Genomic DNA, 26,031 nt, shown 5'->3' on the forward strand with positions numbered 1-26,031 from the left:
CAAGAGCTTCAAGCTCCTAGGAGTAAATATCACCAACGGTCTGTCCTGGTCCATCCATGTCGACGATACAGTCAAGAAAGCACACCAATCCCTCGACTTCCTCAGAAGGCTCAGGAAATTCAGCATGTCCGCAAAGACTCTTACCAATTTTTATCGATGCACCACAGAAAGCATCATATCCGGGTGCATCACGGCTTGGTCTGGCAACTGCTCTGCCCAAGACCACAAGAAGCTACAGAAAGTTGTGAATGCAGCCAGGTCCATCACAAAAACCAAACCTCCTTCCATTGACTCCATCTACACCTCCTGCTGCTTTGGGAAAGCAACCAACACAATCAAACACCCCTCCCACCCTGGTTATACTCTCTCCGCCACCTTCCACATAAAAACATACAAAAGTTTGAAAACACATACCAACAGATTCAAGAACACTTCCTTCCTCACTGGACCTCTCATATATTAGAGTTGACCTCTCTCTGCTCTTTCTCTGTAGCTGTAATGTTACATTCTGCATTCTGTTCTGTTGCCTTGATGTACTTATGTAAGATATGATTTGTCTGGTTAGCATGCAATACAACACTTTTCACTGAATCTTGGTACATGTGGCAATAATAAATCAGATCAAATCAAAATGAAATATTTCTTTATGATTGACAAGTCTGCAGCACAATTATGTGTTTGCTAATTGCAGATAACTTCTGCTTCCCATGTCCTTAATACTATATTGTTTTTCCAGCTGTGCATACTGAGTGTGCAAATTCATTTTTTAATCATAGATGAATCGTCACTGAAGATGAACAGTGTTGATCATATCCCACAAACCCGTGCAAGTCATGCTGGAGGTAACAAGATAGTACGCCGAGAGTTGCATGCGGCTGATATGCTCAAACCAGATCCCAGGGACACCTTCTTTCTGAGTGAGTTCTGTTTACATTTTCTGCATCGTTAGATATGGATTTGAACCCATTTAGACATTTTACGACTGCTTTTCTGATAGATTTTGATGACTAGTTGTCATTTTTTCCTCACTGCTCTCTGTTTTGCTAGCTAAAGACTGAATTTAAAAATGATTACTCCTTACCACAGTAATTCAGACTATTTCAGAAAAGTGGGTAAATTTTCAATAAGCATTCGAGGTGTAATAGTATAAAGGGAGAGCTGACAGTAAATGGGCCAGTCACAGGGTGAGGCGAATGCTGAGGAGAGCAACTTCTTGCAGCAGTTATCTTGGAGATTTTGTTGGTCAGATATTCGCTAATGTGTGCACCCTCATGGAAGACAACTTTTATTTTTAAATTCATTCATGGGATATCAGCATCATTTATTGTCCATCCCGAATTGTCCAGGAGCTGCCTGCTGTACTACTCCAGGTGGTGGACATTCAGGAGCCCACAGCTGGGCCACAAATGCTTTGTACTGAAGAACATCCCATCAAGTCAAAAAGGATGCACCCAGTCAAGCCTGGAAGTCTGAAGGCTTTGTTTTGATGACTGGATTTCCTCAGGTTCAGGGTATTGAATGACTGGATCCATTTGGTGATCAAGGTCCCTGTGGACTGGCCAAGTCTATTAGCTAATTGCTTTGACTTGCAGCTGGTATGCAACCGCCATAAGAGGATCCTGCAAAGTTTCCAGGGAGCTGTCATGATGCTGTTATCCTCTGCCATCCTCAGCTGCCTTAGTTCTGAACGCCTCCACACCTTCACAGTGGATGGCTGCTGGGTGACAAGAGGTACCTCTAGCTCCAACCAACCCCCCATTCTTCACCACTGCCCTTCACCACTGTTCCCTCCCAAATCCACTGCTTTAATCTTGAGACTATCTAAAACTCTACAGACCTTGTCCTAATTCAGTTCTGACCCATTCTGATATTACCCCATTCTCATCGATTAAGCAATGCTTTGGTATAAATTTTTCCATTCAGAAACCACAGTGACTTTTGCCTCTCCTTATCTCTGTAATTACCTCCAACTTCGCAACCCTCCAGGATAGTTGTGCTCTCTACTATTGACCTCTGAAGAATCCCTGATATAATTTATGTTGTCCTGCCTTCGGCTGCTGAGGCCCTTACATCTAGTATTCCCTAAATAAGACTCAATGCAATAATCCTCATCCTCACTTTCCTCTGTCAGAGCTTCTTAAACGTAGCTTTGTTCATCTACACTAATATCTCCTGAAGTGATTTGGTGTCAGACTTACTTTGTAATGCTCCTGTGAGGTACATGAAAGGTGCTACGTAAATAGAAGTTGTTGGTGTTGCTGTATTTGTTATGTTCTGAATGTGTGTGAGAGCTAGTTTGAGGAGCTTAGTGAGGGGAGGTGAGTCAGAGGTTTTGTAAGCTGCATATTTATTGCTTTCCACTGCAGGAGAGTTTAACAATTTAGCGTTTCTCACTGTGAGACCTACATTTCTTTATTCTGTGTAGAGTTAATTACTCGCTGAAGTTGTGTATCATCTCCATTCCATGCTTTTAGTGAGTCTTCTAAAATTAAAATGATGAGGTGGTGTCAGTAGCCAGTCTACAAAACAAAGGTGGGCTGCCCACATCTCTCAGGAGTATTATCGCTTATTGGACCACAGAAAGCACACTCCAGAGCATGATGAATGAGGTTGCCTATTGGATATGACCGATGACAGTGAACAGAACGATATGCCTAGTGCAAAGAAACAAAAATGGTGACATTAACCTGGCGTCAGCAAAATAGAAATTGTTCAATTTTCCCAGAGCTAATAAAGGCAAGCATAAGTTTGTTATACACTTACTAGACCAGAGGGTTGCTCTCTCATTAGAGAGGGAGAGGCGCTGGTGGTGGTTTAACGTGAGGGTCAACATGCCTCAGGTGAGGGGAGAGATTGAGAAGGAGAGTCTTTCATTGTAACGTCAGCCAGTGCAGGAATAGAACGCACGCTGCGTTACAAACCAGCCATCAGCCAACTGAGCTAACCAGCCAACTGAGTCCTGCGACTGCAAAAGAAAGTTTTGCGAACAGTCCTGAACATGCATTCTGCAGGTTCGGTTGTCTTTGTTGAAATCATTTTGGGCAGCCTTGCGATTATTTGTGGTTAAGAAATGAATTCTCATATTGAAAGTGATTTTGAGTGAAGGAGATCAGCGTCTTAAAAATTATACCATTGTTGATCATGGATAAATGTTTATGTCAGCAGCCTGTTGTCCTTGGAACCCACCAAAATCACAAACTACTTTACATCTGTTAGATGTCAAAACCTGAGCATGTTTCTAATGAGAAATAGCAGATTGAGAGGATCTACTCAAGATATTACAGTAAATAACTGCTACCAAGCGAAGACTTCCTTTATATTGTGCATAATGACACCAAGCACAGCCATAAATAGCTCGAATGAGAGCTACTAAGTCCTCTGGTGCTAAAAATAGTTCATGAATAATATATAATCAGTGATATTATATTTATAGAGGTATATTAAAAGATCTAGACAGAACTCATAAAATCTATAACACAGGAGTCATAACACAAGAATCTCCACTTCCAGCAAGTGTGCTTTGTTTAAAAATGCACCAACTGCTCAGTTCACTGAATGTCACACACCCCTCTCTGTGTTACTGCCTGATGTAATCTGAATCATCCCATCAACACACTGTTAGACATCATACATGCTTACTGCAGCACTCTCTGACATACCCTGTTCGGATCACTACTACACTCTCTGCTATACCTTGTGCTGATCACTCTAATACTGAAAGACCCTTGTCCTTCTTCGTAACACTCTCAGACCATGCTCATAATTTTTCTTCCTTCTGACCACCTAAGTCTGTGGATACAGAAAATCAAGGCCAGAAACAGAGCAATCAATGCAGAGGTGAAAAATGTGTTGCTGGAAAAGCGCAGCAGGTCAGGCAGCATCCAAGGAAATCAATGCAGAGGCCCCATTGTCTTTTTAAATTGAAGATTTTCATCAACAGAGGGCCATAAACAACATCTCTGATCCACCTGAAACCTTTCTCCAAAGTCATTTAACTTTCTGTTATCAGGATGTGGAGGTGTCGGTGTTGGACTAGGGTGGACAAAGTTAAAAATCACGCAACACCAGGTTATAGTCTAACAGGTTTATTCGAAAGTACAAGCTTTTGGCACATTGCTCCTTTATCAGGTAGCTAGTGGGGCAGGGTCATAGTAAAAATCAAAGTGTCATACAACTGATGCAATGTATTGAACAAACCTAGATTAAGTCCTTAATCACTTAGAATGAGAATGCAGGTTTCATTTGATTAATATGTAAATCAGAGAATTTCTTTCAAGTCACAGCCCAAGATAACTTAAGGTTTTATCAGTCTATAGAAAAAATTGACACTCAGTTCAGACAATGCATTAAAGGTGTGAGGTTAGAATCTGTCTGTATCCCAACCTTGAGTCAGATTGGTTCTATTTCCAAAGTAGGAATTTATAAAGTATCACATTGACTGACTGTCTCCAGATTGGGTGCTTTTTGAACAAAATAGAATGTATCTGCAAATACAAATCTACAAATGCTCATTCACCCCATAGAGTTACATGTGTATGTACATATGTGTGTATGCGTGTGAGGGAGAGGGAAAGAGTGTGTGTGAGTGTGTGTGTCTATATCCTTGATAGAATTTGTGTGCAAGTGAGCGAGTATATGCCTATGAGATGGTGTGTATGTGTGTGTGTGTGTGTGTGTGTGAGAGAGAGACAGAGAGAGAGAGAGAGAGAGAGAGCATGTGTATGAGAGAGGGAGTACGTGAGTGTAATCATGTGTGAGAGTATGTCTGTATTTGTACTTATGGGGTCACCTGTAGTGTAACAAGAACCCAAGATCCTGGTTGAGGCCATCCGGGATCATGGGTTCATGTCACATGACAGCTGACCCCACAAGTACACATGCACACAACTTCTTGCACACACTCACTTCGCCCCACCACTCCTCCACGTGCACACTTTTCCTCTCCCTTATACATATACAAGTCCATGGGGTGAATTTCCTTCACTACTGGATGCATGGCAGCAGTAGTGTGTACCATCTATAATCATGCAGTGCAGCAACTTGTTCTTTGATAATACTTTCCAATCTCCCTATTCTTTATACCTTGAAGGTTTAGGCTTAGGACAGGGACAGCGGATACATAGGAGCATTGCCACCTGTAAGTCTCCTTCTCACCCAGACACCTTTCTGACCTGGAGTAATATCACTGATTCTTCGTACCCAATGGGTCAAAAGCCTAAACTTACTCCCATTAACAACACAATGGCTGTGACTAGAGCCCAGGTACTATGGCAGCTTAAAAGGCAGCCGCTACCATCTTCAGGACAATTACGGATGGGGCACTAAACGTTTGCATTACTGCTGATGCTCATTGTAACACAGCCTAGTGTATCTTGCATCCTTGCTGTAGTTTTCTCTAATAAGCCTTACACTGCCCACTTAAATCGCTAATACAAAACAACCTCGATTATCCAAATGAGACAGGCGGGGAGTATTTTGTTCGGATCACGGATAATGTTTTTACAGGACCTTGAGATCTTGTTCAGATAATCTGAAATTCGGATAATTGACGTTTGAATAACCAAGATCATCCTGTATACTGATTACTGCATGCTCTCATGTACTACAATGCTCACTATAAAATCTACAATATATTTATTGTACACTTCAGTAGCACTCTCTAATATATCCGACATTACTCACTGTAACATTCTTTAATGGATCTTACACAACTCATCCAACATTCTCTAATGCACCTTACACTGCTCACTGTAATGCTCACTAATAACATCCAAATTATTGACTGAAATACTCAATGTTACATTGTTCAATGTAAAATGCTGTCATACACCTTACACGCTAAAATGGATAAGCAAGAGCAGAATACTGTGAATGATGAAAATTGGAAATAAAAACTGAAAATGCTGGAAAACCTTAGCAAGTCTGGCTTTTGAGGAGAGAAGAAGAGAGGGTGGAATCTTCCCAGGCCCTGAACAACGCTTGCTATGAAGTGTGAAGTGTGGCCAAATTGAGTGAGATTAGAGTAGTGCTGGAAAAGCACAGGTCAGGCAGCATCTGAGGATGTTTTGGGTAAAAGCCCTGATGAAGGGCTTTTGCTTGAAACGTTGATTTCCCTGCTCCTCAGATGCTGTCTGACCTGCTGTGCTTTTCCAGCACTACTCTAATCTTGACTCAATTTGGCCACACTTCACACTGCATAGCCCGTGTTGTTAGTGAGCAAAGTTAGAGCACATGGTATTAGGGCCAAGGTTTTGACTTGGATTGAAAATTGGCTGACTGACAGGAAGCAAAGAGTACTGATAAACGGGTCCCTTTCGGAATGGCAGGCGGTGACCAGTGGAGTACCACAAGGCTTGATGCTAGGACCACAGCTGTTTACAATATACATCAATGATATAGATGAAGGCATTGAAAGTAATATTGGCAAATTTGCTGATGACACAAAGCTGGGTGGCAGGGTGAAATGTGAGGAGGATGTTATGAGAATACAGGGTGACTTGGACAGGCTAGATGAGTGGACTGATGCATGGCAGATGCAGTTTAATGTGGATAAATGTGTGATTATCCACTTTGGTGGCAAGAATAGGAAGGCAGATTACTATCTAAATGGAGTCAAGTTAGGTAAAGGTGTTCTAGGTGTACATCAGTCCAGGTGTTTTTATACATCAGTCAATGAAAGCAAGCATGCAGGTACAGCAGGCAGTGAAGAAAGCTAACAGCATGCTGACCTTCATAACAAGAAGAATTGAGTATAGGAGCAAAGAGGTCCTTCTGCAGCTGTACTCCAGGGTGAGACCGCACCTGGAGTATTGTGTGCAGTTTTGGTCTCCAAATTTGAGGAAGGACATTCTGGCTATTGAGGGAGTGCAGCGTAGGTTCACGAGGTCAATTCCCAGAATGGCGGGACTATCATATGGTGAAAGATTGGAGTGACTGGGCTTGTATACACTTGAGTTTAGAAGGATGAGAGGGTATCTGATTGAGATGTATAAAATTATTAATGGATTGGACACTTTGGAGGCAGGAAGCTTGTTTCTGATGATGGGTCAGTCCAGAACCAGAGGACACAGTTTAAAAATAAGGAGTAGGCCATTTAGAACAAAGTTGAGGAGAAACTTCTTCACCCAGAGAGTGGTGGATATATGGAATGCTCTGGCCCAGAAGGCACTGGAGGCCAAGTCTCTGGATACATTTAAGAAAGGGATGGGTAGAGCTCTTAGAGATAGTGGAATCAAGGGTTATGGGGATAAGGCAGGATTGTGGATGATCAGCCATGATCATAATGAATGGTGGTGCTGGCTCAAAGGGCTGAAGGGCCTACTTCTGCACCTTTAGTCTATTGTCTAATCTCCAGCATCTGCAGTACCTACTTTCGCCAAATTGAGTGAGATGTCAAGCGAGGGCATTTCGCAACATTGGGAGCAACAAGTGACATTTCCAACTAAATTCCAGAAGTCGAGGTAAGATTCTTGCTAGAGAGCAGCAAGTGCCTTATTAACAGGGATTAATGCTCATCATCACCCTCATTACTATCTAATCGCATCTCATCGACACGCACGTTCACATGTTGCCATCCATTGGAGAGAAACTAGATGCTGGGTACTCTCAACATGAAAGACTCTATTTAACCACTAATTCTCCAGACCACCATCTTGGACACTGGGCACAGATGTCTCAGGGTATATGTCATGAGCAATGGCCACAGGCACACTCCATCCATGGACCCTAGCATCTGATATGTGCAAGCCTTTCCACACCTTCATGACCCATGGCTGATCCACTTACAGGGCAGTTCTGCACTTTGGAGCGCAAGGATAACTATTACTGAAATGCAAGGGCATTTTGTGCACAGGGACGGATGCCCAGCTCACAGACTAGAACAAACTGCATCTCACAGCCGCTTCCTTACCATACATCAGGATGCTCACAGCACCCCTGCCTTGCTTTGCTTTTCCTTCCCTTATCCAGAGCTAGCAGGGGCAAGTTCTGCCAACTTGGACTTGCCTTTTAGCGCATACACAAAGCTAGGAGGCATGTCATGGTTTTCAGGAGTCATCAGTCAGAGAGGTAGGTATATTGTTGTATGGCGCTCTGCTATATCAGTCTCAGACCTGTACCACCAGCCAGTGGCATCTGTGGTGCTTTAAGCAAATAGCCATGTTTCAATGTTTAAGGGGAGTAGTTCTCAGCCAGATTGAGAATACACTTCAAACAGGGGGTCCAGACACAGTAAATCAATCAATGCAATACCAGCCCATTGGTCAGTGCATGGTCATTCAGCTACTCAGGTCAGTCAAGACCATAGTGAGTAGGAATGCAAGTAGGCCGTTCTGCCCTTTGAGCCTGCTCCACCATTCTGTAGGATCCTGGTTGATCCAACACTGCTCATGTCCTCTTTCCTGCCCTTTCCCCATAAGACTTCATTTCCCTACTGAGCAAGAATCAACCTCAGCTTTAAGTGTACACAAGGACTCAGCCTTGCCACAGCTCTCAATGGCAAGGAGTTCCAAAGACACTCAACCCTTTGAGAAAATAAATTCCTCCTCATTTCAGTCTTAAATTGGTACCCCTTTATGCTGAGAGTCTGCCATCTGGTCCTAAACTCTCCCATGAGGGAAAGCATCCTCTCAGCATTTACCTTGTCAAGACCCTTAAGAATCCTGTATGTTTCAGTGAGATCACCTCTCATTCTTCTAAACTCCAGTGAGTAGAGTCCCAAGCTGTTTCGCCTTTGCTCATAAGACAATCCATCAATACCAGGGACCACTCTAGTCAACGTTCTCTGAACAGCTTCTTATGAAATGAAATCTTGCCTTAAATAGAGGGACCAAAACTGTTCATAGCACTCCAGATGTGGTCTCAATGGTATCTTGTACAGTTGCTGTAAGACTTTCCTATTCTTATACTCCAATCCACTTGAAATAAGAGTCAACATTCCATTAGCCTTCCTGAGTAGCTGCTGGCCCTGTGCAGTAGCTTTCTGCGTTTTGTACACAAGTTCCTCCAAGTCCCTTTGACTTGCAGCTTTCTGCAGTGTTTCTCCATTTAAATAAAATTCTGTTCTCCCCTCTAAAATTAACAATGTTGCATCTTCCCATATTATATTCCCTTGGCTAACTTGCTTCCCATTTAATCCATCACAAGGTCAGGATATCCTCCTTATTGGGGTGAGGTGTTGGGCAAAGGTCAGGCACTCCATCACCCTCCTTGGCTCTTTCCATCTCACTGTGGGCTGTTTTCTCCCGGAATGAGAGAAAGGGAGGATTGAGTGAGAAGCACAGTTATGAATGCAGGTGGCAGGTGGGCAGAAGGTTGTGAGGAGTCCCGAGTGAATGGGGAGTGGGCAGCAGAGAGACCATTCGGAGTTAACAGTTTGGGACAGTTCAGTGGGTGAGAGGGAGTGAGGGAAGATGTTGCATGTGAAAGTGGGAGTGGTAGAGCATTAGGCTTGGTGGAAGGTGTACACAGCAACAGAGAGAAAAAGAAAGTGAGTTTGAGATAGCAGAGAGATGGTAGGACCTCTCCTGGTGAGGTGGAGAAGGTCATTGACCTTCTTCCCACACTGCTGGGCGTTCCTCCAGGTAGCTCTGACTGCAATGACTTGGAAGTGACTTGTGGTCTCCTCTGCCAGTCACTCTCCATCCCCCTATCCAGCAGGACCTGAAGGTCCTTGTCCAGAAAGCAGGGCGTTCATTTCCCCTTATCTGCCATATCCAGACAAATGACATGAACCATTTCAGTACTGTTGGTGTTAAGATTCAGCCACATTTAAAATTTCATCAAAGCTTTTCAATTGTAGCGTACAGTAATATTTCCCACATTACACATTAAATCATCTCTACGATGTCTTACATTGATCAGTATAACATTCTTGAATAACTCCTACACTGCTAATTTAACACTCAAATGCAATAGAACCATCAGAAGATAACGTAATAGGAATCAAAATAAAAACATATCTAAACTAGAAGCTGTCAGTGAACCATATAATTTAAATATAATTGCAACTTTGACTCATTGTCATTAAAACGTCTGCTTTCAACCATTCACTGTCTAAAATTTTGATCAAAAATAATTAGCAGGTTTCTCTAAGCAGGTGCTCAAAAATATAAAATAACCATCTCGTATTTCAAATTGCAGTGAAGAAGATTTTTTTTCTCCAGTGTAGAATATATTTTGCTCTTTACAGCGAGGTAAAATTGAAGGCAACTTGGTTTTGCTAGGCCAAAGATCCTCCATTTCTCTTTCTTCATTTATGGAGTGTAGGGAAGGTTGACGAGGCAGTATTTATTGGCCATTCCTAACTGCCCAGAGGACAATCAGATGTAGGCCAGACCAGGTAAGAATGACAGATTTCCTCCTTCAGAAGAAAGAAATTAGTGAGCCGATGTTTTGTTATATGACAGTGGTTAAGTGATTGCTGTTGCTTTTAATTGAAGATTTTATTGAACTCAAATTTCACCATCTGTCATGGTGGGATTTGAATGCATGTGGGGACATTGGCCTGGGTGTCTAGATTGCCAGTCTGGTAACATTACCAAAGCACCACCATCTTCTCCATCTGTGCTTTAAATGATTCTTTGAATTGTGTTATGCCTCATGGCCAGTATACCAGTACGCCTCAAAGAGATACGTTCATGGTGTTATCAGTAGGAGGAAATCTGTCATTCTTTACCCATCCTGTCTAACCTAAACAATCTGTTACCCCCTTGCTTATGAAGAACTAATCTACATCTCCATTTAAAATACTCAAGGACTCTACTTCCACCAACTTTTGACAAAGAATGTTCCAAAGACTCTTGACTCACTGAGAGGAGAGATGCTTGTTTTATCTGTTCCAATTCTACCAGCTTATAATGGTCAACAAACTTGGAGACCATCATATTCCAAGCAGTTCAAATTCGTCACAACATCTGAGGCTCCACAGTAGGTGGGATCTCGATAACTCACATGCCAGACATTAATTATTTAAAACAGGTACCAAGCCCTTAAGAGCCATCGTGTGGTTTCAAAAGTCCCAATAATACGATCATTCAGCACAGAATAATAAAGTGCCCAAAACTTGATATTTAAAGGCAAATCTACAATATCACGGAATGATTGGGCACTTGTGCCATATTAGTGCCATTGGAAGGAGTTTTTGTTTTATTCCTATACCTTTGGTGCCTCTCCTATCCACCTCAAAACCAGAAACTGAGGTGGACCTCTTACGCCCCATTTCCAGGTACGTCCTTTGCTGGTAAGGGGCCTGCTTAAGGGTGTCCTGAGCAGATGTATTTGTACTCCTGTTGGCTTCACGTATTGGACTGCTTTCCCTCCCTGTTGCTGCATGATCTCGCCTCTCCTACTTGAGGAGTAGAATGTACCGCTTTCACCAATGGTGTACAATATCCAAGGCTAAAGTGAGAAGATACCGATCTAAGTGACATCCAGCAGCCATTATAACTTCTGCTGGACCTGAGTCTCCGCAATGGTTGCCAACCTGATCATGGAAGACCCCATAGATTAGATTCTCTACAGTGTGGAAACAGGCCCTTTGGCCCAACAAGTATACACCAACCCTCCGAAGAGTAACCCACCCAGACCCACCTAACACTATGGGCAATTTAGCATGGCCAATTCACCAGAACTGCGCATCTTTGGACTGGGAGGAAACTGGAGCACCCAGAGGAAACCCACACAGACACAGGGAGAATGTGCAAACTCCACACAGACAGCCACCTGAGGCCGGAATCGAACCTGGGACCCTGGTGCTAACTACTGAGCAACCGTGCCCCCCCCCCCCCCCCTATAGTTTAGATGAACTCCTCCACTATTTGTTTAAGACCACACAGAGCTTGTGACAGATGTTCCACTGCACCTCTTTGCATTTCTATCGCTTTTCTTGTGGCCCGTTCAGAGGCATGTCATCGGTGTGAAACTCAGACTGTCAGGGACCATGGCTGTCACACCCTCTTTTAGTGCTGTGACGTATTCACCAAATAATCACCCCAAGCCTAATCGTGAAACGATTCCCACCAGGTTGACTATCTGTGTGTAGAGAATGTGTCCTTCAAGGATATGATTGCACTGGAGAGGATGCGGAAGAGATTCACAGAGATGTTGCCTGGGATGGAGCATTTCAGCTATGAAGAGAGGCTGGATAAACTCAAGTTGTTTTCTTTGGAGCAGAAAATGTTTAGGGCGGACCTGCTAGAGGTGCCTAAGATTAGGAGGGGCATAGGCAGGGTGGATAGACAGCAGCTGTTCCCCTCAGTTGAATAATAAGGGGGTGCAATTTTAAAGTGAAAGGCATGTGGTTTCAAGGAGATTTGAGAAAGAAACCCTTTTGTTCTGCAAGGCTGGAATGCATTGCCTGGAAAGATAGTTCAGGTAGGAAACCTCACAACCTTTAAAAAAAGTGCATGGATTTGCACTTGAAATGTCATAACATTCAACACAATGGCTGGAAAGTGGGACTTGTGTCAGTTTATTGTAGTTTTGGCAGGACACACTTGATGGGCTGAAGGGCCTCTTTACTGTATAATTCTATGATTATAAGTGTTGAGTCATCAAGATGAGAGGTGGAGTTCAGACCTGTGGCAGATGAGTCTCTTGACCGAGAGGTCCTGTAGTGGAGAGCGCAAGGGATTAGGTGGAGGTTAGAGGTGCAAAGAGGTGGAGCATCAGGGACCTGGGTTCGATTCCAGCTTCGGGCGACAGTTTGTGTGGAGTTTGCGTATTTTTCTCATATCTGCGTAGGTTACCTCCCGCACAGTTAAGGTGAATTGACCATGCTAAATTGCACATAGTGTTCAGGGATGTGTAGGTTGGGGGTATTAGTAAGGGGAAATGTAGAGAAATAGGGTAGGGGAATTGGGTTGGTGTGGACTTGTTGGGCCAAGTTGCTGCTTCCACACTGTAGGGGTTCTATCTTATGATAAACTTTAGCCATCTCTGCAGGAGTTCCTCAGGGGAGTGCCCAAGGCTGAACCACCTGCAGCTGCTACATCAATGATCCTTCACTCCATCATAAGGTCAGAAGTGAGGATGTTCACCAATGATTGTACAACGTTCAGCACCATTTGCAACTCTTCAGGCACTGAAGCAGTGTATGACCAAATGCAGCAAGACCTGAGCAATATCCAGACTTGGGCTGACAAGTAGCAAGTAATTTTCATGCCACAAAAATGCCAGGCTATGACCACCTCCAACGAAAGAGAATCTAGCAATCACTCCTTGATATTCAATGGCATTACCATAGTTGAGTTCCTATCAACATCCTGGGGGTTACCATTGACCAGAAACTGAATGGGATTAGTTTTATAAGTACTATCACGACAAAAGCAGGTGAGAGGTAGGCATTAAGTAACTTTTCTCATGACTCCCCAAAGCCAGCTGTCATCTACAAGTCATAAGTCAGGAGTGTGATGGAATATTCCTCACTTGTTTGAATGGGTACAACTCCAACAACACTCAAGGACCTTGACACCATCCAGGACAAAGCAGCCCACTTGATTGGCACCATATCCACAACATTGACTCCCTCCACCACTGATGCTCAGTAGCAGCAGTGTGCACCATCTACAAGAGGTACTGCAGAAATTCACCAAGGCTCATCAGACAGCACCTTCCAAACCCATGACCTCTTCTCTCTTGAAGGACAAGGACAGCAGACACATGGGAACACCACGAATTGCAAGTTTCCTCCCAAGCCACTCACCACACTGACTTGGAAATACATCACAGTATCACTGGGTCAAAGCAGCCTCCTTGACAGCACTTATGGAGGAACTGCATGAAACGGACTACAGCTGTTCAAGAAATCAGCTCACCATCACCCTTGCAAGGGCAATTAAGGATTGGCAATAAATGCTGGCCCAGGCCACACACCCTGAATGAATTTTTAAATATCTCTCCTGGACACGTCAGTCACGTAGAAGCACCTTTTGCTGTTATTGCTGGGCACCACGACATCGAGGGTAACCTTCAGGGAGACATAAACCATGGGATGACTACTTCTTCTTTACTCTGAAACATGCCTCACAAAAAGCAGACAGTTGCGGCCACAGTTTCCAGGGATCAGCTCAGCTGTGTGGTGCAGCAGTACAACTTTCAATACATCCGGTCGCACTGCCAGACTGATGCTGCTGAATTAGCAGGAGTGTCTGTCTGTCTGTCTGTCCAGCTGCCTTTTAAACGTGGTGCCCCGACTCAAATGCTGTGAGGCAACAGCAGGGACGTCAATCTCTTGCCCTCCCGCCCCCACCTACCTCTGGACAACCTTTGACTGCATGTAGCCAGCCATCCCACTTCCAAGTGAAGGTCCAGGCTTTACCTGCCCTGCTGTTGGGGCATTTGACATGACAATAAGAATCTGTTGGTAGTTGTTTTTTCCAGTGGTCCTGTTAAGTTATAATCGCAGGATTTATCCATCTCCCTTCCTTAGAACAGAGGGGTGTAATATTTGCAACTCTTCTACAAACGTGTTAATGAAGTGAACTTTGATTGTCTGGATGCAGCGGTATTAGATTTTAGAGAATTAGCCTAGCTATCTAGCTAACATGTGACACCTGTTCAGCAGTACCCTCTGGAGGGACTAGGTAGGCTTTTCAATGTTCTGATACTTTCTCATCAACCTGTTCAGAGATGTTATTACACCTATCTCCAGAACAGGTGGACTTGAACTCAGGACCCCTGGCTCAGAGATGGGGATGCTACTGCTGCCCCACAAGAACCCTCCTGCATTGGTAGGACTAGCGTTAATTTTGTTTTCATTTATGCCGTGAACAGGACAGTGGGAGACCTGACTTCCTTTACAAACTTAATTGATCTAATTAAACTGACTGTCTAAACTTATTGTGTACAGTTCTGGTCACCGCATTATAAGAAGGATGTGGAAGCTTTGTAAAGGGTTCAGAGATTTACTAGGATGTTGCCTGGTGTGGAGGGAAGGTCTTATGAGGAAAGGCTGAGGGACTTGAGGCTGTTTTCATTAGAAGAGTTTGAGAGGTGACCTAATTGAGTCATATAAGATAATCAGAGGGTTAGATAGGTTGGACAGTAAGAGCCTTTTTCCTCGGATGGTGATGGCTAGCATGAGGGGAAGTGGCTTTAAATTGAGGGGTGATAGATATAGCACAGATGTCAGAGGTAGTTTCTTTACTCAGAGAGTAGTAGGGACATGGAACGCACTGCCTGCAACAGTAGTAGGCTTGTCAACTTTAAGGGCATTTAAATGGTCATTGGATAGACATACGGATGAGAATGGAAAAGTGTAGGTTAGATGGTCTTCAGATTGGTTTCATATATTAGGGGCCGAAGGGCCTGTACTGCACTGTAATGTTCCATGTTCTAAGGCAACTCTACCTGACTGAGTCATTTGGTCATACAGAACTTGAATATCGCTGTAAGAAGGTACATTTTGTATAAACTGTTTTTTTGCCAGGCTTTGTTAACATTAATTAAATTCAATAAGCCCAACTTTTAACTGTCAATTAGCATTAATGGGTGCCTATCCACATGGCAACACTTCAGCCAATCAGAGTCCACTTTGCTAATCAATCTTTACTCTCCTCTCATGGAATATAAATGTTGTTTTTTCCCTTGAGTTTGTATTTTTGTGAAATGTTCTGATGAGTGCAAGATGAAAGGTTTCAACAGTATGGGTCTATTTTCACTCATTTATTTATTTATACCACTGCTACACCAATGATTGAAGGAAAGCAAACCTACTATTGACTCACTAAACCTCAGAGGGGACTACTTATCCAAGACAGCGAAGCATCATTGGGAACTGTCCACAAGCCAAAGGTGTGAATTTGGCAATGTGCACTCAGTTTAGTAGGAAATGCTGTACACAAGACAATAGGTCAATGTGCTTCAGTTGTACATTTGCTTAGCGTGTAGCACCAGTCAGTGCAACACTTTGCAGTCTTTCTTCTTAATTTTGTACACAAACCACAAATTTATCAGCAACAACACAGCTTAGTGTGGCTTTTCAGTTTTTGTCTGTTAGTTGTGTACTTTATCTGACAGTTTACTGAGATTATTGACTCAGATGAGTCATGTCAGCCCTGTGCCTGCTCTCCATTCAGGCTGCATTTGGATGCTGTCTGACCTTTACCTTTGTGTGGTCTGTGAAAGATGCCCATTATTGGTCATCTTGTTTACTTTGACTGGCTTGGATTGATTATTCCAAATGATTGAACTGATCAATGTGCCAGTTCCCTGCTCTGCGCAATTAACTGCAGTTTCCACAGTTAAATATATCTGACATCTTCAACTACATTATAATTCATTTCAGCCTATGTGACTAGGCCAAAGTAAATATGCAGTTTCATGTGATGTATGGATTGAGAACACATGCTCCGTCATTCTTTTATTTGTTGATCAGAAATGCAATTAGCTACATCAGACAGTATTTATTGTCACTGCTGTGAAGTTGCTGGTCTTTATTTACGGTACTTTCTAATCTAGGTGGGGCTTTCTTTCCCTCTCTAGCTCCACCGATTGATCCATCGAGGGTGCAACACATCCTTCCGCCCTGTGCATACTCACCAACTTACATTGTGAAGGATTTTCCCATCGCCCGATATCAAGGACTGCAGTTTGTAAGTTTTTTGTCCATTTTCTGTTTCTCTGTCCTGGCTCACATGAACATTAACCCCATCCTTTACTGAATTGAACTAAAAGTATTTTAGAACACATTTCATTGTTTAAAGTCTAATCCTTTTATGAAGTTTTAGAGGAATATAGATTCATAATTTAGTTTTCCTGGTATAACTTCTTTCATGCACACATCTATTTACAGTTGTGGAAGGTATATCAGTATGATGGATTGATTGTCTTGCTTTGGGTGGTACAGAGGTTCAGTGGTTAGTACTACTGCTTCACGGCTCCAGAGACCTGGTTTTGATTCCATCCTCGGGTACTGTCTGTGTGGAGTTTGCACATTCTCCCTGTGTTTGTGTGGGTTCCCTCTGGGTTCTCCCACAGTTCAATGATGCAAAGATTAAGTAGATTAACTATGATAGATGCAAGGCTATGAGGATAGGGTAGGGGGTTGGGTCTGGGTGGGATGCCCTACAGAGGGTCAGTGAAAACTCGATGGGCTGAATGGCCTCTTTCCACTCTCTGGGGATTCTATGAGTCTACAACTTCAGTTGCATTGATTTCAGGTACATGGATAGGTAAAGTTTAGAGGGATATGGGACTAGTGCAGTTCAGGAAACCTGATCAGCATGGATGGGTTGGGCTGAAGGGCCTGTTTCTGTGCTGTATGATTCTACGCTGTGCTTCCAACTGCAATGAATTCTTGTTTTGCTGATGAATGAAGCTGCCATTTTGAGACAGCAAGGTCCAACAAATAGCAGCATGATGGAGCTATCTGCCTGTTTTTGGTGGTGCTAAGAAGAGGTTTTAGGAGGGTTATGAGCCTAGGAGGACACTCTTTCTCTACAGACAGCCTCAAAGAACCTTAAAGATCCAACTAGAATCACAAAATAGTCCAAGCTTAGACATAAGCCAGTCAGTTCCGCAAACCCACATTGGGTCTTTCCAAGAGTGATTCAACTCAACCCACTCCCCACCCTTTCCCATCGCGCTATATATTATTATGAATATTTCTCCTCTACTGCCTCAGACATGCATTCCAAATCCTAAGCACTCTCTACATTAAAAAAATAGCATTATGATGTCATTTTTGGTTCTTTTGCCAGTCACCTCAAAATAATATAGAATCGTGGAATCCCTCCAGTGCAGAAAGAGGCCATTCAGCCCATCAAGTGTCCACCGACCCTCCAAAGAGCAAGCCATCCAGATCCACACCATTGCTGTAACCTCGCATGTAGTTTTTACCATGGCTAATCCATCTCGCCTGCACATTCTTGGACACTACCAGCCAATTTAGCATGACCAACCCACCTAACCTACACATGTTTGAACTGTGGGAGGAAACTGGTGGTATCCTGTGGTTCATGGCAAAAGGAACAGTTTCTCCTTATCTAGTCAGTTTAAACTTCTCATTCTTCCATAGTGCCTCTGCCCATTCCACCAGCCAATGTCCTCCTGAATTTTAGCATTAACCGTCACATAATTTACACACTTTTCCAAAATTTGTGTCACTGGAGGAGGGATATAGGACTTCCATTTCATGGAGGTGGTATTTATCTTTTGGGAATGCCGAAGGGTAAAATTGAGCATGTATTACCTTGCAGTCAATATTACTTTCCATTGTGAAAAGCAAAATATTTCCAGTTTGCTGTTGTCCATGTTGTAATGCCTCCAAAAATAAATGTCACACCCAAAGTTTGAGTGATGGCATTTCTAATTAAGCACAGAACATCAACCCTATATTAAAGTGTCAGTGTCAGCCATTGCTATCAAATATTTAAATCCACTGGACTCTATTCCGAGGCTTGAAAATTGCCATGACTCCTCTGAACTGAGAGATTGGGGATGGCAAGGTGAACGTAGTTTGGGATGGATGTGGAGGTCTGTTAGAGAGTAAGTATTGTCAGATCTCCATTACTGATGCAGAAATTTCAAACTGAGCCCAAACTTTCAACATGAGCAGACGTAGAGTCCAGACCCCCACTTTGATGAGCCCCAGTCTAGGCTATGAGTTGGCAACCTAAACACAGTAGCGCCTCGACATACGAATGACCCCGTTCACGAACAAATCGGTTTACGAACAGGATTGTACGTAAAAGTTTGCTTCAACGTACATACGAAATTCAAGGTATGAACGAAGGTACAAACGCAAAAGCCCATGGTTTCATTGTAATTGTTCTGCTTTGCTATGCGCGTTTGAATATCCGAACAATGGGGAAAATTGATTCGGTTCGCGAACTTTTCGGTTCGCGAACCGGGTCCCAGAACGGATTAAGTCGATGCGCTTCTGTATTCGCATTTCTTTTCTCCACCTCTATATCCATCCAAGAAATTTTGAAACTGGGCTGATGCTTTCCAGCGTTGGCTTCAGAGAAATTAAGTTGCTATTTTTAAGCACAAATATTTAGAAAATAAATTTTCAACTACGATTTTATCCTGATTTACATCAATTTAGATTGAAATTGTGATTGCCAGTCCTAACATCCAGTTCCTGTAATAGAGAAAGTAAGAAACTCCAGAAGTGGACCATAGTGCAGGCTGGAATTTGTGACTGAAGCCTTGCTTATTATGTTCATGTAATCTAAATTCTAATTGCAAAGATCAATTATATCACTGAGAAAAAGGCCTTCACCTTTCAAATAATCATTTTCATTCTCCAAAAGGACACTTTCTTTCTGTCAACATTTGTCTTTGGACTGCACATCATCGATTGGAAAAGACATGACTTCAAACAAGTAATTGTGGCCAGTTTTTCTCTACAGTGATTTTAGAGTAATATGATGTTTTAGTGTGATGAATGTTTCTGAGAGGTGTAACAACTCTGTGCAACAGTTTCACACCACAGGCACAGCCCCTTTGTGGACACGAGTGAATATACCCTTTTTTTACAAAATGGAGTTACATCCTAGCCATATTAGGGAATTTTATACAGAAAGACATGCAGGCAGTGTCTCAAAATCAGCAACCACCGGACTGAGGCCATGCCAAATTTGGATCTGACAGTTTGAGCTACATTTAGTTCAGGTCAAGGGTCGCTTGGAGTGCAGGAGAGATCTGTGTGCAAAGCAATGAAACCCATAAGTAGTATGGGTGAACACGACCTGAATTATCCAGGTAAGTTTATTTTTAGTTCTGCGCAATTAAAATTGATGCATGGAATACTATAGAAGTGTCAGACTATTCCAGATTTGAGATATTTATCTGTATAGGGGAACTGGAGTAGAGTTTCTGCTTTGGACTCTATGACTTCCAGCATCTGAGCTGTAAACAATAGAATCTGCAGCCAATGCCTGAATGAAGGAGCCTCACAGCCACTTGTGAAATTCATACAACTCATTGTTTAAGGATGAATCAAAGTCTCCAAGCAATGGAGTTTACAGACCAATTGTCTCCTCCAGGTTTCAGTAGGGTACAAGCAGCATGGAAACTCAATGGGTATTAGATAAAGGTGAAATGGCTCCCATCAACAATTTCATTCTCTTGTGATGGCCTCACATCCAAACACAAAGATCTTTGTTACAACACAGACGTCAAACCCATCTGTTAATTAAAGCCAAATACCAATAAAAGCTCGCCTCACCTCCTAATCTGCTAAAAGTTAAAAATCACACAACACCAGGTTATAGTCCAACAGGTTTAATTGGAAGCACACTAGCTTTCAGAGTGTCGCTCCTTCATCGATCTCTTTATTTTTCTAACTTTAATAATGAAAACTAAACAAAACTATTAACAAATCCAAGCTGCCCTTTTCTTAACTAATTACTATTTGACCCCAACTCTACAAAAATGCTGCTTCAATAACACAATTGTTAAACATTACATTATCTCAAGTCCACACAGTCTCTGTCTTCTCCGCTGTCTTCAATCTTCCATCTGCTAATCCCCTTGGGTCATCTTCTTTCTGTTTACTGTGAATATTTTTACAGGATAAGATACCTTTTAATAGAGAGTGCCTTCTTATTACTTTGAGAGCCAGATGTTAGATGGGCAGTTAGCTCTCTTGCTTGAAAGCCAGTGGCAGTTGCTCTGACCAAATTTTCAAAATGCCCTGGTGATATACCGGCAACATTGTACCCTCTCACTGGTCCGATGTTGTCAATACAGTAAATTCAAACCAGGTTTTAGTATCCTGGGTATAATTTAAATTAATTGGTTAAATTTGAATTGTTGTCAAAATAGAAACTAAAATTTAGCTATCCATTTAACAGCTAATTGTTACATGTATCAATGTTGGACCAGCCCATCTCTTAGCCGGTCAGTTCGGCACCTTCATCACAACTACCTGATGAAGGAGCGGTGCTCCGAAAGCTAGCTTCCAATTAAACCTGTTAGACTATAACCTGGTGTTGTGTGACTTTTAGGTTTATACACCCCAGTCCAACACTGGCATCTCCAAATCATGTCTTAAAGTGAGCATACAGTCTTGCGACTTGTTACACTTTGGATGTCTCAAACTCTCGAGGTATGAAAAACCACTGCACAGGATGCTTATCAAGTGAAAGTGAGGACTGTGGATTAGAGTCAAGAGTGTGGTGCTGGATAAGCACAGCAGGTCAGGCAGCTTCCGGGGAGCATGTTTATCAACCTAACACATAACTTTGGACTCATAACAGCCCATGTTTTTTTGCCTGCTATTAAAAAGAAACAGCGTGTGTGTTGCCACAGCGCTGGAGAAGTCACACCACTATAACAGAGCTGTAGACACAAGACTGCACTTAGTGTGATTGACTGCATTCAAAAAGATCCAACATCCTGCCTTGAATTAAAGCATGGGTGCACAAGTATCACCAATGCTGTGCAAACATGGGCTCAAAGGATCCTCACGTGTGAGTGCCTGGGGCAAATAGGGATTCAATGGCACATAAAGTATCAACCACAATATCAGAAGACCCACATGCAAATGTTGGGGTGGGTTGGGGGAGCAAAGGGTTGGTGGGGTGGGGGGTAAGGTGGAGTGGGATGGGCGGGGGGGAAGCGAGTGTGGGGGGTGTGAATGAGGAGGAGGAGGTGGTTTCTGAGGACATGGCCCATATATTATTATGGATAACAATTTAAAACCATTTCAACTCATAGCGAAGCTGAAAGAATAAAATTTCAAGTTGATGGCAGACTTCAGTCTCGGTGATTGGGAATTCCTTGGCAGAAATTTTCCCACCATTTGAATCACGAGAAATTTGGGAAAATATGGTGAGAATGAAAAATTGAGATTCTCCAGGCTGAGAAGTCTGACTTGCCCTTTAAGGTTTCAGCCGTGCATGAGACTCTCATGAGGAAGTGGCGAGGAGCCTATTTCTTTATTTGCACATCCCTTCTGGCTAATCCTGCCTCACTAAATGGAGGTGGTTGTTCTCCCAGGTGCCAGTGAAGAACCTGAAAGTCAGAGTGCTGCAGCTGACTGGTACCTTCTCGACTTCTTGATGTTGGTCATTATTCCCGAACATCTCGGGGCACACTCCATGAGTAGTCAACATCACCACCAAAAGACAGCATCCACAGTTATTGGCATTGGCAAAACACCAGCCTCACCACGTCATTGTGGCATATCTTGAAGTTGCTTTAAGTACAGTTTAACCCTTCACCATTTCACTTAGACATTCTACATTTCAATGCTGGTGCACACGCCCATCTCATACATCGGAATCAGAGCCCTTAGCTTGCTCTCTTCGTACTGATTCACTTTGTGCTTAATTTGCCCTCACCTTGCCTTTTAACTTATTACTGTTTTGTGTACAACCTATCAGCTGACAACAGTCCTGCCTTGGCCTTGCCCTTTAGCACATACAGAAAGCCAGGCAGCTTGGCTAGCATGCCAACAACAAACAGTCATGGGGGCAGACATGTTCTGTACTTCAACCAAATGACCATGCATGAAAGGCTGAGGAAAGTAGTCCTTCGAAGAGTCAAGGGGGACTGCGGGCAGTCAAAGTGGGGTGCCACGCTCAGTCATGGTTTGGGGATTTGTGCCCCTCCATTTTGGTGCTTGGAACTCAGTCAGTTGTGCACTTCAATTCATTATCAGTCCAGGGATTACCAATAAGTCAAGGAGTTGCACACATGTTGGTCAGGGCTGGGCTGTTCTCAGCCACGGCTGTCCTCACAAATCAGTCCAAGAGTGGGCCACAGTCAATTCTGGGATTTTGGTCTGTAAATGTCAGTGGGGAGTGGAATGGGGAGGGGTTATTAGGAGATGGTCTATTCTGAGCTGGCATAATTGGTAAACTCAAGTAAGGGGATTGGAGCCAGTATGCTGGAACACAAAGAGGACAATAGCTGGGAAGGGGGTCAACACCAAACATAAGGAGCTAATATCATATGGGAGGGCACAGGGAACACAAGGCAAGTCTGATTTCCAGATCCAGGTTGATAGAAGGCACAGACCAGGTTTCCATACTTACAAGAACTACTATTTATTATAGGTAATCAATTGTAAACCATTGGCATATGACATTCAAATTAAAACTCTAATTCCCTTATAAATACACACACACCCATAATAATAGGTTATTGACAAAGATAAACTTGGAAGATAACTCACTGGTCCCTATTCAGAGGTTGCTGAGGTGATCCTTAGGCTGATTAGTATGCTGCTGCTCAGTCATCTTTCTTTGGATACTTCCAGTGCTTTGCAGGAGACATGGGTGGTTTGGGCAGTGCTATGAGGTCACTGCCTTATCAATTAAAAGTTCTAGCTTACAGCATGTGATGAAGGAAAGATGAGCTATTTCTCTTTGGGTTTAAATGGTTTATGACTGCAGTAAATGAAGAGACAGCTCCTGTGATGGAGATCAGAACACTTTTCTCCATCACGTTCCTAACCCAAGCTCTTCAATTACTTGTGAACTAATCATGTGTTATTGACAGGCAAAAGACTCTTGTCATTGATAACTGGCAGCAGTCCATAGAAGAATGAACTTCTTGTTGCCACCCAGTTGCATCGAAACACAGAACCCTCCAATTCATCTGGAACCATTTCAATTATCCGCTGTGGAAGAGAATTCCAAACATTTAAGACCTTGTGAGAGGAGAAATTCCTCACAATTCGAGGTTTATAAAATCATGAGGGGCATGGAAAGAACAAAGTATTTTCCCTGGGTTGGGGGAATCCAGAACTCGAGGGCATGGGTTCAGAGTGAGAGGGGAAAGATATAAAAGGGACCTAAGGGGCAACTTTCTCACGCAGAGGGTGGTGCGTGTATGGAATGGGCTGCCAGAGGAAGTGGTGGAGCATGGTACAATTATAGCATTTAAGGGGTATCTGGGTGGTTACATGAATAGGAAGCGTTGAGAGGGATATGGGCCAAGTGCTGGCAAATGGGACTAGATTAGATTAGGATATGTGGTTAGCATGGACAAGTTGGACTGAATAGTCTGTTTCTGTGCTGTACATCTATATGACTCGATGACTCTAATTATTCCTCGTTCACATGATGCTTGCCACAAGGATCAGGTTACTTGCTTTTCAGAGCATGCAGCAATCCTTTACAACCCTGTTTTGAAGCAGTTCTTTCTTCTTCCATTTCACAGCACAAAAATAAAAAAAAACAGTCTTTAAATTATTCAAAAATAACTTTTAAAAATGGAATTGAACAAAGACTGGGTACTTGCATGGCCGCTCCCAATTCCTGACAGATAACTGACTCTGGGATGTGACTAATGCCATTTTATCCAGAACACAGCTCTTTTATATCCTTTCACGGGAGGAGCATTGAGCATTGGGATTCTCCATGATCACCGGCTTTCCTCATAGGCAAGAGTGCTTTCGACTGAACCCATATTACTTAGAGACTGCCCCATCATAACCTGCTGCATTTGTCAACACTGAAGCCTTCCACTCCATCAAAGTGCACAGCTCTTGGGCCATATAGGGATGGCTGCTCGGGAGGCAAGGGGTACCTCCTGCAAACAGGACTCATGATGCAACATTTAAGAGGCATTGAGATGGGTATATGAATAGGAAGGGTTTGGAGGGATATGGGCCGGGTACTGGCAGGTGGGACTAGTTTGGGTTGGGATATCTGGTCGGCATAGACGGGTTGGACCGAAGGGTCTGTTTCCATGCTCTACATCTCTATGCCTCTGATACCTAAAAAACCTAAGATGTCAAAACACAAGTCGGCCAGTTGGCCCAGCAAATCTGCCTTTCCATTCAGTGAGATCAAAGCTGCTCTGATAATCCGTAACTCCAATTTCCTGCTTTGTTCCTATAACCCTTGATCCCCTTATTGATTGAAAATCTAGCTTCACCTTGAAGACACTAACTCAACAGTCCTCTGTGGTGAAGAATTCCACAGATTCCCTAACCCCAGGGCAAGCAATTCCTCCTCATTTCCTGTAATAGTATTTGCTGAATCTTTATAGTGAATCTGTCTGCTGAATAATTCTGTAATATTGCTTCAAATAAATATAACCTGCAAATAGTTTACCAGTCCTAGTGTGAGACTGGTAAGTTTGCATTAACATAGAACCACAACCGTCCCCTTTTTCTTTGAGTATTGTTGCAAATGCACTATCCGTACAAGTGTAGAGCACTCCATCACACTACTGACTTGTCCCTTGTAGATGCTGGAGAGGCTTTGGGGAGTCAAACTGGAAGCCACTGACCACAGAATATCAAGCCTCTGATCTGCTTTAATGCCTATGGCTTTTAGGTCTTTGAATTTTTGGTCAAAGGTAAACCCTGGGGTGTTGAATCAGCCATATTAGGAGCATCATAGAATCCATACAGTGTGAAAACAGTCCATTTGGCCCAACAAATCCACACTCACCCCCTGAAAAGTAACCCACCCAGACCCATTCGCCTACCCTATTACTCTACATTTGTCCCTGACTAAGGCACCTAACCTGCACATCCCTGAACACTATGGGCAATTTAGCATGGCCAATATACCTAACCTGCACATCTTTGGATTGTGGGAGGAAACCCATGCAGACACAGGGAAGATGTGCAACTCCACACAGACAGTCGCCTGAGGTTGAAATCGAACATGGGTACCTGGCGCAGCGAGGCAACAGTGCTAACCACTGAGCCACTGTGCCATCCTCAGGTAATCTCACTGAGTTTTTAAGGGAGGTGAGTAAGCTTTCTCTATTATTGGTGATGACGATTCTGTGACACTGTGTAATGTGAATGTTACTTGCCATTTATCAGGTATATGGGAATCATATTACTGAAATTGTACAAGTATCCAATGATGATGAATATGGGATGGAAAGTAAGAAGAAAGTGAATACGTACTCCACAAAAATTCCAGGCAGGATCTATAATGTTTTCAGGTGACAGCTAAGAGACCTGGGTGGCCCAATGGCTCAGTGGTCAGCACTGCTGCCTCAGCATAATGAAGCCAGGTTTGATTCTACCCTCAGGTGGAGTTTGCACATTCTTCCCATGTCTGCGTGGGTTTCCTTTCGGTGCTCCGGTTTCTCCCCCCACAGTCAAAA

General features: G+C 43.1%; 1 protein-coding gene across 5 annotated transcripts in view; it reads left to right on the forward strand.

The window, feature by feature from the left end:
- Positions 1-26,031, forward strand: part of LOC140493483 (N-acetyl-beta-glucosaminyl-glycoprotein 4-beta-N-acetylgalactosaminyltransferase 1-like) — a 687,601-nt gene that overhangs the window by 579,402 nt on the left and 82,168 nt on the right. For all 5 annotated transcript variants that reach the window (XM_072591967.1, XM_072591965.1, XM_072591968.1 and 2 more), the window contains 2 exons: positions 777-917; positions 16,483-16,592. In XM_072591967.1, the coding sequence (XP_072448068.1) occupies positions 777-917; positions 16,483-16,592 (251 nt within the window). The remainder of the gene's footprint in view (positions 1-776; positions 918-16,482; positions 16,593-26,031) is intronic.

Source organism: Chiloscyllium punctatum, chromosome 22 (assembly GCF_047496795.1).
Source record: "Chiloscyllium punctatum isolate Juve2018m chromosome 22, sChiPun1.3, whole genome shotgun sequence".
NCBI lineage: Eukaryota > Metazoa > Chordata > Chondrichthyes > Orectolobiformes > Hemiscylliidae > Chiloscyllium > Chiloscyllium punctatum.